At 31.7% G+C, this 19,496-nt stretch overlaps 1 protein-coding gene across 3 annotated transcripts in view; it reads left to right on the top strand.

The window, feature by feature from the left end:
• The window catches only part of LOC142328590 (RCC1 domain-containing protein 1-like), a 69,633-nt gene that overhangs the window by 4,875 nt on the left and 45,262 nt on the right, over positions 1–19,496 (top strand). For all 3 annotated transcript variants that reach the window (XM_075372379.1, XM_075372389.1, XM_075372368.1), the window contains exon 2: positions 3,009–3,097. In XM_075372379.1, the coding sequence (XP_075228494.1) occupies positions 3,009–3,097 (89 nt within the window). The remainder of the gene's footprint in view (positions 1–3,008; positions 3,098–19,496) is intronic.

The following is a 19,496-nucleotide window of genomic DNA, read 5'->3' as shown; positions in this document are numbered from 1 at the left end:
GATGAGCCCAGATGGGCGCAGCGTACAACATTATGGCCTCACAGACACCTTTATAAAGAATACGTATGGTACGGTATTTCAATCCCCAATCGGGATGGATGACTCTACAAACACTCAATAGCCTTCTTCGCTACAAACTGGAGGTGCTTCTTGAAGATAAGCCTCTCATCAAGGATAACACCCAGATACTTCTGAACGGGTACATGCCTAATTGGAAGGCTGTCCGATTTGCGGCTAGCCGGCCCTTCTAAAATATCATAGTGATAATTGAGGAAAAAGAAGACTGAAGAAAATTTCTGCCAGAAGAGTTATGTTGATTTGATTTACATGGCATTTCTCCCGCCACCACCCCATTCGGTCATCCTAAAGCGTAAGACCAAATGTCTGTGCCACAAATGGCTACTGAGCCTTGAATCAGTTTAGTGACCAATGTCCTAATTAGCTCCTAGAGCTAACCTAATTGCATGAGCGAACTAAGCATGGTGCCACACACCACTTGCTTCATGCCTCACTGCTCACTTGTCATATATTTATTAACATGGGTAGACGCACCCCGTCAACTACCAAAATATATATGACATTCGATAAATTAAATTTATCACATCAAGACATCAATTTACTGCCACGCCTAGGTTGCTGAATACCAGCAAACATCGACACGGTCCGATAATGTGGCTCACGCCCCATTGACTCGCCGCTTCTGAGTGGCTAATTTTCCCCTTCACCTCTAAGTTCCAGGGTGCCTGAGTTCTGGCCCCCCCAAGAGCTGGACAGTCGAACATCATATGTTCGTTTGACTGGACCTCCACACAGACGCATAGCTCATCAACTGCCAGGCTGAACTGAAACAAATATTGGTTCAAGTTTTTGTGGTTGAAGAGCACCTGGGCAGCTGTTGCCCATAAAAACAAAGGAGAGACATACCATACCCCCAAGTCCTGTATAGATCTATACAAGGACCTTCCCTTTGTTGTGGTGTGCCATTCTTGCTGCCATGCATCCATTGCGAGGCTGTAAAGCCTCCTCCTCAGGCAGGAGATGGGCAACTGAACAAAATTTAGAACTGGTGTATTGTGATCACTGTTCCACTCCGGTACAAGCACTCAAAACTGTATCCCAAATACCTTGGTGTCCCTGCCTCTGCAACTTCCACATTTCCGGAATTTCCACATGGCCGCCTGAACTTTCACCACTAAATTGATTGGGAGAGCCTTTCCCAATACGGTGGTAGCCTTGTAGGAGGTTGTTTTAAAAACACCAGTGTATACTATACTATTAATGCTCTGTGCTGGGCACTCCTTAAATTATGAATAAGTGCTCGATTTCTGTCCAACTTATGCTCCCAAATGGATGCAGCATAAGAGGCCATACTTCTGAAGACACCTTGGTACAACATGTACAATTAATGGCTCGACAGCCTGTAATCCTTCCAAGCAATCCTCCTAAGCTTGTGCATCACAGAGATGGCGTCTGCTGCTACTTGCCTAATGTGGTTGTTAAACAGCAACTTCTCATCTAACAAAACACCCAGGTACTTATGAACCCTAACTCGGCTGATCACACAGCCTTTATACTTAATACTGGGGTTACAACTGTATGATAATTTGTCTGCATCCTTGAGAAGCATAACTTCGTCTTGGGCACAGAAATATTTAAATTTTGAATGTCCATCCAGTCCTCTGCGGTTGACAAGGCTACTTGGACTTGCTCTTCTAGCTGTAGGTGTGAGTTACCACGAACTAACAAGAAGACAGTATTTGGTGAAAGCCTGGGCCGTAACCCCTTCTGGGAATGTCAGTCCCAAAAATCCGTCAAATACCAGGCTACACAGCAAGGGACCAAGAACGGAGCCCTGCGGGCTTCTGATGATGGACTTTTCCATAACTAGGTGTGTATCCTTAAACAGAGCTGTGTGATCAGACAAGTAGTCATGTACTACGGCCTGCAGGGCTATGGGAACATTGCGGCATTCCAACTCATAGAGGACAGAACTGCAGTACAAGGAAGGAAATGCTGGTTCTATGTCAATAAAAATTGCCAAAACATATTTACAGTTGGCGTTTTCCACCTCAGCAAGAGCATTTAAGATGCAATCCTTGGTGCTAACTCCTTTCATGAAGCCATACTGGCCTCGATTTAGAAGTGAGTTTATATTGATGCTTTCCCAGAGCTGTTCCACAAGCAGCCTTTCAAGCAACTTACCAATTACCGGCAAGAGGCTGATGGGTCGATAAATGCTGACCTCACTCGGATCCTTTCCTGATTTTAAGAGCACCTTCCAACAAGTCGGAAAGCAACCCCCAGCTTAGGCATCCCGAGAACAATCTACCAAGCGGCTCTCTTATGACAGGAGCAGATGATAGAAAATATCCAGGTCAAGTTGGTCAATCTCCGGTGCCTTTCTCAGTGCCATTCGAGAAACCACTCCGTCTATATCTACGGGATCCACAGCCTGTACGTCAGGGAATGGTGTTTCATCCGCCCTAATGCTAACATCAGAGTGTCTAGGAACGCCTGGTAAGTTGCCACATGAGTTATATTGATGAGGTCTTTGACGCCACAAAATTATTTTAATCATGGAAGTGTAGGAGTAAAAAAGATAAATTAATTAAACAACTAATAAAAAAAATGTAGGGTGTGACAGGCATGTTAAAATCAGCAGAATTACATCAAATCAATCAAATGACATTACAATTAAAAGAAAAAAAAAAAACAATTAAAATTTTTTGATTTCTGTTCATTGTTTTTGTAATTTTCTTATTTCAGCATGGTTTGTGTAAGTATGTAAGAAAGTTTGATGGATGTTTCTCAGATCATTTATTAAAGTTATTAATATTGTATCATTGTATTATTTTCTTTTAGAATTTTGGTTTGTGTATGTTTATTTTGACACATAATTGTGTGTGCATATGACTTTTTTGTTAACAATATTGAATATTTGTTTTAAATTTTTAAAAAATTTGTGTTGTTAATGTCTCTGTTAATATTGCCTTTGATTTTGTTTCTAGGTGGTGAAGCAGTTTTATGTGGTTTCTTTAACGGAAAATGTGGCCAGGTATTACAGTTACAATGTCCTGGTAATAAAAAAATTATTCAGGTATTGATTGCATAATTTTTTCTTCTGTTTATGTTTGTTTTCATTTTTTATTTCTAAGAACTATTTAAAAAAATATGCAAACATATATTATTACATATTTGTTGGTTATTATACGTCTACAACTTTCAGTAGCAACAACATTATTTCATTATTTGGATATGATATACTGCCCCCATGAGATTTTACTTCTGTAGTCCCTTTAATTAAAAAAAATAGAAATATCTTGATGTTAGTACTGGTTTTTTTTCAAAATTTGTTTTGTGTGTGAAAAACATAAGGATGACTATCTGGCTTTATTGCCCTTTGAGATTTTACCTCCCAAGGAATCGTTAGAATAACGAAAATTGAAGTGTTGCAACATTCAACCATAGAAAAAACTTTAGTGGTGTTTTCTAGGAGGTTAAGGACCTTTTGTGACTCCCTAGGGCTTTTTTATAACTTTAATCTCTCTTAAATAACAAAAAACCAAAATTTTATAGATATTCACACTGCTTTTTTCAAAATGTATTCTGCTTTAAGAAAAAAGTAAAACACTGATTTTGTTAGTGGATTTTTATCAAGTAGTGGATCCTCATGTTCTCTAGGGATTCTTCCCCTGTAGCTTCCTCAATTAATAAAAGTTATTATATTGGAGTTATTGGTACAATCCTTTAAAAGTTATGTTCTACCTTTTTCGATCCTGATGCCAAATTACGAGATTCCCTTGCTTGTTAAATAAAACGTTGAAAGAATGTTTGGACAGGAATGTAAAAATAAAGTAGGGAAGAAATGTGTTGATAGTATATTTAACAGTTAGTTAACTTGTCATAAAAACAAAAACGGAAAGCAGAAGTTATTTTTTATGTATTAATATATTGTATTGAAATTATTTTGTCAATTTCAGTTCATAGGGAATGATTTTTAATTATGAATTTTTTATTTCAAAATTTCATTTCTGATTTTTTATTATGAAGTGTATGAAGTGAACAGTACAAATTATTTTGAAATAAAAACTTGTATAAGGGGTATTCCATTTTAATTGAACAAATTTTCAAAAATGTTATTGCATCACTATTTTTGATTTTGGTGATATGATAACTACCCATCTTGTAGTGGCCAAAAAATATTTTTTTATATTTAAAAAAAAAAATTTTTCTTGACTAATAGACAATTTTTTAACTTGCCAACAGGTAAAACAGCCATTATATAACTTTTTCCATTGGCTGTATCATTCTTATTTTACATCATTCAGAGGTCAAAAAGAGCATTTTGGAAAGAGTAAAGATGAAACTTCATCTGAGTGTACTGAAAATTAATTTTGTTACATAATCAAATCTTGTAATGTTTACTGAAGTTACATTTACAAATTGTTGTTTTTTTTTAAATTTTGGGTCCAAAATAAATAATTTAGGGCTTAGGGTAACAGACCTGTTTTTTACCTTTTAACTCTTAGGTACTAGTAGTAGTTAAAAAACTGGACTGTTAACGAGTGTCCTTCATTAAAAAAAAATGGCTGCCAAATCATACGATTTTGAAAACGTCTCATTTTTGGGGCCCAAAAACCACATGTGGGACAGGTGGAAAAAATCTGAAATGTTTACAACAGTTAGTACTTTTTATGTACTTTAAAACCATATAAAATTTATTTTGTTACTCAAAGGGGTTGACTGGTAATGAAGCCATCAAAACCGCTAAAAACACAGCTCCTTCTAATCGTGAACAATGTATCCAAAACATTCAGAGCATGTATTTTTTCAGATAATAATGTAGGTCCACTATACAAAATATTTTGATATGTCTATAATGAGATATCTTGTGTTCTAGATAGTTTGTTACTTAAAGTATGACTTTTACACACAAACTCGCGTTTTAACACGAAAGTGAATAGACACGCATGGCATGGACATGAATGTTTGCATAATTCTGAATTTAAACATTGTAGAACGCTTAGTTACAGTTTTGATTTCAATGTGATATGTTGTATTGTTGCTAGTGTTGATACTGTGGTTAGGTAATAATGTACACTTATTTATAAAGTAATTTTATTAGCAGTGAAATTTTTTTTGTTATATATTTTATTTTTTATTTTATTAATTAGAGAAATTTTTATTTTACCTGTAGAGAAACTGGGATAATACAAAATGAAGTGTGCCACAAATTGACTTAGAATAGTTCTTCAGTATTGCATGATAATTTAGAGTTTACTCTAAAATAATATTGATATCTTTAAGAAGTGGATGTACTGAAACAAAAAATATCTGTATTTTTCACAAAACCAAATATTTTGGTAAATATTTTCATATTAATAGGAAAAGTTGCTCTGACCCATTTACCTGTCACACTAAACTGGTTAAAAAATTTCTTCAAGAAATATCTTTGACACTTTCAACAAGCAATCCAAATTAATTTCAGGCAGAGCACTGTATACAAAGTGCTTAAACAAAATACAAAAACCACATGGTGATACAGAAATTGAATCGGAATGTCAAAATATATTTGAGTCTCAATGTGTTATAGTGGAGTCTGTGAATAAAGCTTGTTCAACACTTGGTATTTTCCCTGTTAAGGTTAAAAAATTATCGAGCAGTGCAAAGGAACCAATTTTAAAAAATAAAGTTATAAAAATAGCCGAGTCAGTTACCAGTAAATTAAACGATACCTTTGATTTAAATATTTCTACAGAAGAAATCAATTTAGTACCATAAAATTATGCTAATTTTGGTAGGGAATATGAAGAATTAATCATTAAAATAAGGGATAAGATGAAAACAGTTACATCAACCCAGGAAAAAATTAATATTTTATTTATTACCAAGCAGCTGGACCATTAAAAAATTCAAAATGAGTTTAATGTTAATATTTAGTCCATCAATCCAAACAGTTAGTTAAAACAAGTAGAATTTTGCCACAAATTGGCAAAAAGAAACCCAGTCATGTAATTGATGAAAATGTTATTAATATTAAATGTGTCCAAGATTTTTACCAGAATTAAGAGCACAGCCGAATAATGCCAGAAGGATTGTGTCTCTGTAAGACAAGCTGATGGGAAGAAAATTAATATTAAAAAATGGCTTATCTTATGTAACTTAAATTAATTATTGTATACAGCCTTCAACGAAAAACAAAATTTAGAAATTGATTTTCAAAATTTGCTGATTTAAGATCTAAATTTTGGGTTCTGGCTGGTGGGTCAGGTACTCACTCTGTTTCCGTGTGTGTCATCCATCAAAATGTAAAACTCATGTTATCTGCTCTAAAAATGAAATTTGATTATAAAATTCTCCTTTCAACCATGGTATGTGATATAGAAAATCTTGCATGCTGTCACAATGTGAAAAATTCCCAGGCACTAGTGAAGTGCTCAGATTACTGCAGGAGAGCTGGGATTATTTCTATTTCTGTTGACCATTGTGAATTAACTACTCAAATTCTTCCGTTTCAAGAGTACTTATATAAAGTCAACCAGGAATTTAAATAATATAAAGGCATCATTTTGTTACAAAGAAATAAGCTAATTTCCTCAACATTAAAAAGGAAAACTTGTTGAAGGGTGAGTATTTGTAATGGGAGACTTCTGTCAAAATTTTCCTTTTGTGATAGAGGATGAGGTCCAGTCATATCACTGGTCAAAAACTTATGCCACAGTAGATTCATTTCTCATATATTTTAAAAAAGAAGGAAAATTACAAAGCCAAAGCTACTCTATGATTAGTGAATACTTGAAGCACAACACTACATCGTTCTGCTGCTTTCAAAAGCAAGTTATAATAAAGTAAAAACACTGTTACCAGAAGTTAAACAATTTTTTTTTAATTTTTCTAATAGCTCCTCAGCACATTATAAAAACAAAGAAAATTCATAAATTTGTGCTGCCATCGAGAAGATTTTGAAATTGCCGCTGAATGGAATTTTTTGTCTCATACCATGGAGAAGGACCATGTGATGATATTGGTGGAACTGTAAAAAAGACTGTGACCAAATGGACAGTCAACAATCAAATTGTTACATTTTCTGAAATGTGCAATATTAAAAATATAACATTTATTTTCTGCTGTAATAAAGATGTTCAAGAGATGGAAGAATACTACCTCAGTTCTTGTTATCAGGTAATCACAACAGTCCCAGAAAAAAAAACCTTTCACAGTAATGTTCCAACAAGTCAGAAATGTATTCTGGAAGTCTGAGTGACCTCCAGATCAGAAACATTTATGCTAGTAAATGCCAAAATGTAAAAATTATGTCTGCTGTGTATACGTTGGCAAGTAATGGTTAGGCGAAGTCATTGAAGTCAAAATACATGAAAATGACGAGGAATATTGAATATACTTTTCCCACAGAACTTTTCCGCAGGGCCCTGGTACCTCATTCAAGAAATCATTGAGGGATAATCAAACATGGGTTCAACTGGAAAATATTTTAAAGATTCTCACACCTTCAGAGCCTTTTCTATCAACTTCTGGAAGAGGACATAACATTACACCAAAGATGAATTAGGACTTATCAGTTCTGTTCAATAAAAAATGGCAGGAGCACTAAGTTATTTCAGTTAAGTTTGTTATCAGAAAGTGCAACCCATTTATTCATAATTTCCATTAGCAGGAGTAAAATAAGAAGTAAATTGAACAACTTGTTAATGTATTTGAATTATTTATCATTTTGTAATTATTATTTATCATTCTGTAATTGACTATTTATTAATTATCAATTTATTCTAATGAGTTTAGTTGTAATTTTTATAATCTGAAAAAATACATAACATCGGTATTTTTAGATACATTGTTTACGGTTAGAAGGAATGGTGTTTTTAGCAGTTTTGTTGGTTTCATTACTCGTCAACCTCTTTGTGTAACAATATAGATTTTATATGGTTTTAATATGGTTAGTTATCATATATCAAATATCTTCATAATCAAAAAAAGTGATGCACTGATCATTTGTTGAATTAAAATGGAATACCCGCAGATAATATATAAAAAAACCACAGGAAGGTTTTATTACTGAAGTATAAAGTATATTACTTCTCAAATGTATAGCTTAAAATTAATGTAATAATTAGTTTATTATTACTGTAAAATGTAAAAAAAATCATATAATTTTAAAATAATAAGTTCATTTATTTATAAAAGAAATGTTGGTTGCAAATTAAATTTAACATGCAGCCATTATACCACATCCTTAGGGTACATGAAATACAATGAGAAATAGTTCTGTACATTTACAAATGACATTGTTTCTGTTTAGGTCTAGTTATTACACTCTGTAAGGGAGTGATTTGCTATGTTTGCAAATATAATACTATCTTTTTTACATGTATTATATAATAGACAACAGGTCATAATTATCTATCATGAATTTCAACGTTAACATCAACAGGTCCATGTAAAATATGGCACTTGTTACTGAATTTGCTAAAATCCATACTACTGTATTTTGAGCCACTGACTGCTGATAATTATAAATTTTCTTCATAGGTATCAGGGATTTACTAGCAAATGGACACAGTATTTGTCTATGTTCAGACAAACTGATAAATTCATCTGCGACTAAACAGAATGGTGATTTTTGCCATCTGCATCTTTTGGTTAAGCACGATCATTTGTTACACTTGGAAATTCTACTGAAGCTTTTTACCTAGGCTGAAATTCTGGAAAATACTGCTGTTGTTAGCTGCTCCATTTGCACTGATTTTATTGTAGTTGAAATGTAAGTCATTAGGACCACTGAGAAGTATTTTTTGTAATTGTAAAATTGAGAATCACTATTTTTAGTGTTTGTGATCTATACCCGCTTCCCTTTTTATGACATCATTAACATGTGGAAAATGTGTTAGTGAAAAAAATACACAGTTTTCAACCTATCTTCACTTAGACATGTATGGAAGTTGTAAAGTATCCGTATCCAAAAACATGGCCTTTACAATCTCTCTAACAGTAGTTGTAAGGACTCATAAGATAAAGCATTGAAAATCCATCAGCACGATATCTGGAAAAAATTAAGATGTTAATTTTCATTAAATAATACTGTGTATATTTTTTTTAGTGCATATGGTATTCTGTGCATTATGAATTTGTTTTTCAAGATCCGCGTGCAACACTGATTCATATCAATCTGTGTCAGTATTATTCAGCACCCATTCATATTTCTTTATTGATGTTATAGCAGCTGCTATTCATTTCTAAACCAAAGTCAGTATTCTTTGTGAGGTCATTTTTTTTGTGTATTGAATGTGTGCTTAGTCATGTGGTTGGTAATCATGGCTATTTTATTTAAGTAGATGGATTTTGCAGATTTTATGATGCCTTTTAGTTGCAACTTATGTGAGGATTTGTGCTCAAAAATGTTTTAGTAAAGATCCTATTTATCTTTTGTGGTGGTAAGTTCAGTAAGTTTTAAAACAGTGATAGAGATAAAATTTGTGTTCTGTCGCTGGGTGTGGTAGGCACCAATAGCTTCTTGTCACAATGCGGGAATAAGTTCTGAATATATTTATTTCGTGAACTTTTTCACTTCTCTTTTTTGAATCTCTCACCAATTGATATAAACCTGGTTCTGAAATAAATACAGAGTTTAGTAACAAACGTTTGGTAATTCATGAGTAAGTTGATTTTTCAGAATTTAAATTTGCCCATTTCATCTTATATGTACTATCTATGCTTATATATTGTATTAAAAACATATCTTTATATTTGAATACCATAACTGTTTGTTCCTTTAAACTGGAATTCCTTATCACCATTTTCTTTTTGTAACGAATATATCAAACATTTGAATTTTTCATTGTTTGATAATGAAAATGTTTGTTTTGTAAAATCAATAATTTTGTTCTTTTTTTGTGTAATAACTACTTCTTACTAATTCTCTAACAGCAAGAAGTTTTTATGAAAATGATTACTTTTAGTTTATTAAGTTATAATTCTCCGTATTTGGATTCTGCAGAGCGCTAAAAGATTTAAAACATATTGTTATTGAAATTAAGTTATATTACACTTAATGGTCACTACTGTAGTAGTAGAAAATGTTCTAAAAATTATCATAAAAAGAGGAAGAAGAATTGTTATTATAAAAGAAAGGAAAATTATTATAAAAAGAGTGGAAAAAAATTTTAGAGCAAAACTGCGTGAACAAAAAACTACAAAAGTTGGACAATCATCCACAAAAAGTCGTGTGTATATTAGGATCAACTATTATTTGTTTTACTAACCACTGAAATTTGGAAAGGAAAAGAAAATATTATTGGGAAGTGTAAAGAAGATATAGAGAGGAAGTATCATAAGTGCAAATACATAAAATATTATGCCAGTATAAGATAAAAAACTCTCTTTTGAAGAGAGTTTTTAAGAAGTTCTTTGAGAAGAGGACAAAAAAGATCAAGATGTGCATTTTCTGTCTTGTGCCAGTGTTGAAATCATTATTTTAGATCAGAAGCTAAACACAAAAATTCAAATTCTTCAAATATTAAAGAATGTTTTCAAATCCCATATGAACAAAAAAGTCTCATTCAGATCCCCAGCCAGGTCAATCAGAGAGTCAATGTCATAAACTACTTACTCAGCTGTTGCATTACAGTATTAGTTCATTACAGTGTACATCACAGTAGTACTTGATTGTTTATTTTATCTACTCCAATACATGTTACTTCACCACCAGCTTCACTTGCACTCAAATTGTACTACCCTCCATAATCTTGCTTTACCCCAACATTCTGATAGTAAACAATTATTTGTTTCAAATTTTGCTAAGCCTGTAGAAGATTCTGAAGAAATATATGATAATGAAAAAAAAAATCCAGTAAACAACATTACACAATCCCACCAACATACATTATTTATAAACATTACATTGCATGGTCACATTACCAGACTTATCATAGTTATTTTTTTTTTTTAGTAAGAATAAGTGTTTACTTTCATTATTTTGTCAGTTATATAGGGTATATTTGATAATGAAAGTACTGAAAAACACCTATATTTATTTTACTTTTTTAAAACAATAATTGAGTATAAAAGTGTGAACTAATTTGTACATTTTTAAATGTATAACCTTACTTTTTATAAGTTTATAACGCATACTTGCAGCAACTTATTTTCAGATTGGAAACTTGACTGGTTTTTTCACAAATAAATAGCATTTTTCATTATATTTTTTAATTTCATTTTGTATTTTTTTTTATATTTTCAAATTTTTGTTTAAAATGATGTAAATGAAAATATAATAAATGTGTGGAAAATTAATTAATAATATTTATATGCTGATCATCATGGTGGAGTGGTAACATCGCAGCCTTTCATCCAGATCCTGGGTTTGAATCCCCGGTCAGGCATGACATTTTCTCAAATCCTACAAAATCCGTTTCCATATCCCATGGATAAGCTTTTCAAGCTAGGAAAGAAAGTTTGAATAAACATAGGTCCGAAAATTGCTTCATTAGCGAGTTATAGCTAATGAAAGATTTTATCTGGATTTCTGTTCCCCTGGTGAAATGAAGACTTCCTGAAAATCTGGGAAAGTAAATTAAGGGGCACATTTTGTTGTTTATGGTTTTTGACCTGAAGATAATAAAAAAAATGGGTTCCATAACTGCAGAGCAAGTTAAAGTTAACCTCACATAGTTGGTTCCACTATGTGGTGGGGTATTCCCCACCACACCGAGGAAGCAGCTTGGTGTGAAAAAAGCCCGGCTAATACTGAGTAACTTCGAGTGATGTGAATGAACGTATTTGCAGTATAAGTAGTTGTCGCCGATGAATGACAACTTATTTAAAATTTCATTTATTTATCTGTTTATTTATTTTAAATAGTTTACATATTTTTTTGGGGGGATATTTCATAAGTTTATATTAATTTCTATAATTTAATTATTTACTATTATATTATTATACTTATAAAACGTTTATTTACAATTGTAAGAATATAAAAGTTACAACTATTTTAACGGCTCAATTCCATCCATGTTATCATCTGTATCTTCAGTGGTGGCGCTGCTTTCATTGCACACCTCTATATTCTCGTTGTAGTTGCCACTGTCATCATCTGTTATTATTTTCTCCGCCTGCATATCCACTACTCTAAGCCTCAAAGTAGTTGTTTTTGAATTGCAGCGAGTGATCTCAGCATTTCTTCCAATGTACTGCCGACAGCTTGTTAAATTTCTGTTGAATCGTTTCTTTGACAATTAATTTTATTACAGACGTTAATGGCAGCTATATCATTCATTACTTTTGCCCAAATTAATTCGATTTGTATTTTCCAAGTATTTTACTTTTGTCTGTATTTTCCAAGTATATTATCCAGAGTAAACCCTTTGTATCATGGCTTATTCAATTTTACAAGCTGATATAATTCAGAATTGAACATAATCATATTACCAGGAATGTTTAGTTTTTGCAACCAGTCCAACAAAATGCACAGGCAAAAGCACCAGGCAATTTGAAGTTTGGTACAATTTTTTATTATTATAAGAGCCGCATTATCAATTACTATAACTGAACTGGAAGAAAAATTGAACTAGTTCTGGAAATGTGGGTATCAGTTGATTTTCCATTCATTTTTCGTAATATTCAGTGTTCATTTCGTCTTTATAATCCCCCGACCTGGTGCCTGATATAAAAATTAAAAGTGCATTAGGAATACCACCAGCCTGTGTGAATGATTATTAGTCTCTTCCCTTTATTATTTTTTTTTTTTATAGATGTAGGAGCTATCAGTCCAGGCTTTACTTTACACAGTGTGGAATGAATATACAATTCGTCAGAAAAAATAATTGGCCTTCCTTCATCTCTGTACTCGTGTATTTTTTTTTAAATAGATGTATAAAGCATATATCATGATTTTTTCTCTATTAAAAGTTGTCTGTTGTTATCTGTTCTTTTTGATTTGAAACCCATATTCAACAAAAATTTTTAACAGCTGAAAAATATTTCACATAGTTTTGAAAAATACTGTTAAAACATAGTATTGAAAAATACTGTTAAAAATATAGCATCGAGAAATATTGTTTATTGTAAGAAGTAAAATACCATTAATGTCTGAGGGCTATTCAGAAAGTAAGGAACGTTTCCACCTGATGCATTCAGGCGCACGCCAATCGCGTATATATTGGTGTGCTCGTGCTCAGCACCTCAGTCAGCTTTTCAGCCGTGACAACAGGAACATCTCCGCACTGCCCGTTTTTTTATATACAAATTTGAAATGTGTGCTGCAATCGAAAATCCCGCCAGTTGTGAGGTGCGGTCTGTGATTTGTTTTTTGTTGGCAAAAACTTAAAACCAATAGAAATTCATCGGGAACTGTGTGAAGTGTACGGGAACAACGTAATGAGTGAAAGTTCTGTCAGGAAGTGGTGCATTCAGTTTAAAAATGGCCCAACAAACAGTGGACGTCCGAGCATTGTGACTGACGATCTGGTCTCCAAAGTTGACGAAAAGATTAGTGAAAACCGCTGTTTCACAATAACTGAGCTTTCTCTATGTTTCCCACAAGTTTCACGGACTCTATTGTTTGAAGTTGTTTCACATAAGCTAGGCTACCATAAATTTTGTGCAAGATGGGTGCGTAACTGAGTGGTTGAGATCACAGGCGGCAGAATTCTATGACAGGAATTTCAAAGCTTGCCCACAACTATGATAAGTGCCTGAATTTGTATGGTGATTATGTTGAAAAGTAGTATTTTAGTCCCTCTTTCACATGTGTATAATAAAAAGTTTTTCTTGTACTTGGTTTTTATAAAATTCCAAAACGTTTCTTACTTTCTGAATAGCCCTCATATATAAAGAGTTGCTTCCTCAACCTTACTGCATTAAACACTAACCACAGTCAGCTATACTTCAAAGTGATTGTCTCCCCACTACACAGTACACTCCCACTTCTATTATTCTGCTCTTCTCTCACCAGATGAACATGTGCGCATCCAGTTACTATGTGAGATTAACTTTGTCGTATTATACCTCCATTAGTTTTAAAAATATCTGATGTAAAACACAAAAATTATAAAAAAATAAAAATTATCACTAATAAAATGTTTAAAATTAAACATTAATTTAAAATTAACTGTTAAAAAACTGTTACTGTTTAAAATTAACATTAATTATAAAAATTAACAAAACATACATATAAATAATATTATAAATTATATATATTTATTATATGGGGTAAAACATGTTTTTTGGGTTTAACTTAAGAAAACTTTGTTAAATGGTTAATTAAGTTATTATTAGTTTTTTTCAATTAGAAATGTAGAAAATTTAATTCCAAAAAATTCATGTAAATTACCCACGAAAAAATTGAATACTTGCTATTGAAATTTAACATTTAAAAAAAAAAGAATAGACTGAATTGTGAACAAAATTTTAATAGCATAAAATAACTGATTTTATCTATAGGTTGGAAATAACAGATGATCATTTGTTTACTCCTTTTTTATTAGAATGAATTAATTTGTTTACATAAGTTGGCAATGTCAGATGATTAACAATTAACTTTATGAAACTGTTTGAATAATCTAATGGTTTTTGTATTGTATTGAGGTTTTTGTGAGATTCTGTGTACAATTCAGAAAACAGTTTTTACAGAATTTAGTGAAATTTTCTTTAATACATAGTGGGAAACAATGAAATTATTCATTTGAAGATTAAAAAGACATGATATTAATTTAGTGTAAAGTAAAGAATGGTTTGGCTGTACTTTAAGAATATTGTGATACTTATCCACATCAAAGAGCACCTGATCGCAAAACCTTTGAAGCTGCAGAGAGATGACTTAGAGAAACCAGGAATTTTAAACCAAAATTAGTAGATACTGGTCATCAACTAAGCGCAAGAAACCATAATAATGAACAAGCAATAATAAATGCTTTACAATTGTTGCCAATTACAAGCACCAGATGGGTATCATGGCATTTAAATATTTAAGAATCAAACATATGGCAGGCCTTTCATGAGGCACAGTTGTACTTGTTCCATGTAACATGGTTACAAAACTTATTACTTTGCAAGATCATAATAAATGCCGGCCTCTGTGGCAGGAGTGTTAGCGTCTTGGCCTTTCACCTGGAGGTCCTGGGTTTGAATCCCGGTCAGGCATGGAATTTTTCACACATGCTACAAAACACTCATCTCATCCTCTGCGGAAAGAATTGCTTGACTGTGGACCCAGAGGTGAAACAAAAAAAATCATAATAAATAGAAGATATTCTGCTGGTGGTTAACTAGAAAAGGGTACTAAATCAAAATCTCCTTCATTGTATTCTGGAAACTTGATGATTCGTGCTTCACAAGAAATTAAATAGTAAATTTTTGTAACACTCATATTTGGGCGGATGAAAACCTGCATGAGACTGCGACAAGATATTTTCAGCATGTATTTTTAATTAAGTATGATTTGGTGTTCTAGATGATAATTTGATTGGTCCATTTTTCTTAACCAAGGAGGCTTACAGCAGAAGCGTAATTAAATTTTTTAGAAACATGCCTCCCCTTTTGGAAGATATTCTTATTAAAACAGGTTAGATGTGGTTCATGCATGATGGGGGCACATCCTCATTTTTCTAATAGTGTTAAGGACCATTTAAATAATACATTCAATACAACAGTACATCAATTGATTGGTTGAAACGGACCAGTGAAATTGCCACCAAGATCTCTCGATTTCACACTTTTTCTATGGGGTTGGATGAAGTTAGTTGTTTATTTTAAACAGATTAACACACAAGAGGAACTAAGGAATCACATAACAGAAGCTGCAGAAACTATTAAGAATACACATAATGTTATGAGATGTGCTAGAAAACAATGGATTCGTCGAGCAAAATCATGTATTGGACAAAACAGGGGAGACAGGCGACTTTGAAGGTAATTAATAACGTCTTCAGTAATTTTTCTGTCGTTTTCAAAGTTAAATTACATTTTATGTTAAAAGTTGTTTTCCAACCTATGGACAAAATTAGTTATTTCATGCTCTTAAATTTTTTTTCAGAATTCAGTCCATTTTGTTTTTTATTAAAGTTAAACTTCAATATCCTGTATTCAATTTTTTCTTAAGTAATTTACTAGAATCTTTTCAGAATTAAATTTTCCACATTTCTAATTGAAAAAAATGCAACATAATTAACCATTTAACAAAGTTTTCTTACGTTAGACCCAAAAATGTGTTATTTTTCCCCCCAAATTTTTGTGTTTTACATCAGATATCTTTAAAACTAATGGAGGTACAGTTTGGTACCCATTTTTGAAATATTTTAAGGGTCAAAAACCATAAAAAACAACTAAATTTTCCCCTCATTTACCTTCTCAGAATCTCAAGTAGTTTTCCTTGATATCTGATTAATATCTGAAGTAAAACTGAAAAATTTGTTGTCTGAAACCATTTTTTAGGTTTTCGATACAATAAGTTTGTTAAATGACTAACAAATGCATAAAATTTATTAACAAAACTTATAGAGGATTTAATTTTAAAGATATTGATGTGAATATGTCCAATAAAAATCAAATAAAACATTTAAAAAATCATTTTTTACTGGAGAAGAAACAGAACAAAAAAAAAATTAAATGACTAACATTTCGCGTTGGAAATGCTTATTTTTCAGTATACATATTAAAAAAGTTTTTGTAAAAAAAAAATTACTTGTTTTATTTTTTAAATTTAATTTTCATACTTTGCAGATACTGTTTAAAATAATCTTGATAATTTATGCAAAATCTAGTGTGACATATAATATAAAAGAATCTTTTCTAGTAGTATTACAGTTCTTAAGGAGTTCAAAAGCATTTAAAATTCGGTTAAATAATTTTTCTTTGCAATTAACTTTTTCTGCATAAACAAGTACCTTTAAATGACCTCAAAGGTAATAGTTCCAAGTGATTTAAATGGGGGACCTAGGTGGCCAATTAATTGGCCCACCTAGACCAGTCCATCTGTCTGAAAAAGTTTAAATGCTATCTAAAAAGTCTTGTGAATAATGAGGTGGTGCACTGTCATGTTGGAATAACATTTGCTGCCTTTTTTCAAGAGGTACATCTAATAGCAGAACTGGCAATTCATTTTGTAAAAAATCTTTCTACACAATACCAGAAAGGCAATTTTGAAAAATAAATGGTCCAGTTAACTTGTCCCCAGTTATACCACATCATACATTTGTCGAAAATTGGGTTTGAAAGTTTGAATCTTCAGTTGCATTTGGATTTTCAGTTGAATGGATATTCAAATTTTGCAGCCCAGCTATTTCCATTTGTAAAGCCTTGAATGAAAACAATATCTGCATATCCTTTATATGAAAATTTGAATGGTATCTCACTTTTTTAAAAAAGCATGAATACTTTATACAAATCATAAAAAACGCACATACTCTACAGAAATCACATTTAAGTAACTAATTATGATTAATAATAGGGTAATTGTTAAACAGCTATTCAATAACTATTCAGATTTTGTTTCTGAAAAGAACAGTTTTGCCAACTTTAGATTTTCAATAAACTTAAGAATTTCTATTAGTACAGTATTCTTGAAATCTTGTTTTTTTAACTATTTAATTAACTAAATCTTATGGTATTGTTTATTATTAACTGTTTTTTTAAACAAACAAATGAATGGATTGCAAAAATTTCCAGAATAAGTCATTCATTTATTCTTGTTCTGTTTCTGCTTCAGTAAAATTTGATTTATTAAAACATTTATTTAATTTTTATTGGACTTACTTAGATAAATATTTTTAGAATTAAATTCTCTACAAGTTTTGTTAATAAATTTTATGCATTTATTTGTCATTTAACAAAGTTATTGCAAGTTATTACTTCATATATCATGAAAACAACTTGGAGATATAGTTTTGGAACATATTTTATTTGATTTTTCAGGTCAAATTCCATACGAAACCATTCATTTTTCCTCTCAATTAATGTCTAAAAATTTCAGTACAACCTCATTTCACTGGGGTAGTTGAATTCCGAGCGAAATTTTTAGCTAGCTGTAACTCGCTAATGAAACATCTTCCAACTTAATGTGAACTTTTTTCATTATTTTGATGAGAGGATTACACCTGAGAAGTATGTCAGTTTCCTTGTGGGACATATATATATATATATATTATATTAAAATACTATGTAGTACTTTCTTGCCAATTAACCTTTTGACATTAACAAAAAAAATTCAAATTATTTAATAAAATTTTCCTAATACTAGCTAGTCTCTTCTGATGGAATTGAGATAATTTTTTTTTTCATAAATAATAACAGGGAGTCAAAATGTGTGCGCTAGTTCATTGTAATTCTCAAACTCATAAGTAAAATTTTCCTTTAAGGAGCCTTTTGCTTGACATGGGTAAACCCAGTATCCAAACATCTCAGAAATGGTCAACCTAGATTGTACAAGACTACAATTCATTCACACTCATACTTATCATCCTCATTCATCATCTGAAGTAATATCTTATGGTGGTTCCGGAGGCTAAACAGAAAAAGAAAAAGGGTAAACCTAGTAGTTCTTTAATTTTTTCTATGCTGCCTCCTCAAACCCCATGTCAACAAATGATGAAAAACATGATTCTTTAGGTTATAGTTATTCACTGTGTATGCATTGAAGTAGTTCATGGTGACAAGATGACAAGAATGACAAAACTATAGTGTAACATAAAGTCACCAGTATGTGGTAAGCTTAAGATGTTTGGTAACCCTGAAAAACAAAAGAAAACCATCCATTGAATGAACCATCCAAAAAAAGAAGTAAAATAAATGCCACATACTAGTTTTAAAATTATTGTAAAACTGAGTAAATAAACTAAAATATTTTTATCCACATTAAATATAAACATCTATGTGTAATATTTATTTCGAATTAGAACTGATCTTGCTTTATGATCAATAGTGGTTTGTTATCCCATTTTATTATCTTTAATTGAACTTTTTAGAGGCCTCCTTTTTAAATTTTATCACATATTTGTATAGTTGGGTTCCTATTCTATGTTTATAAAAGGGGCTTCTAACCATTTTTAAAAACATTATTATGAACAGGACGTCAGTAATAGGCATTTGATTGAACAACTTGATTGATCAGTTGTTTTGTTTTAATTCAATATAGTTTTTTATGAAAAGATCCTTTCTATTTTACTTTAATAAGGCTTTAAATTCCTTTACTATTTAGAAGAGGAAAGCGAACTGGCTGTGATGACCATGAGAGAAGAAGGGTTGATTAAAACTGATGAAGGTGCAGATAGTAGAAGCCAGGAAATATTGTGCAGGGACATTAATTGGTAATAATGTTCTAACATTAATTAGTAATATGAGTGTCTTATTCCTTCAAATTATGTGGTAAAATAATGAGTATGTAGATCTCTTATGGAGTTACTTCCAAAGAGAAGCTCGGTCCATTGTTACTAGGTTTTTAGTGATCTAGTTTACTAAACATTATACCATTAGCTACTGGATTTAATCCT

The sequence above is a fragment of the Lycorma delicatula genome, chromosome 1 (assembly GCF_047948215.1).
Source record: "Lycorma delicatula isolate Av1 chromosome 1, ASM4794821v1, whole genome shotgun sequence".
Taxonomy (NCBI): Eukaryota; Metazoa; Arthropoda; class Insecta; order Hemiptera; family Fulgoridae; genus Lycorma; species Lycorma delicatula.
Note: the sequence above shows the minus strand (reverse complement) of the source record. Positions and strands in the feature narration are given on the sequence as shown.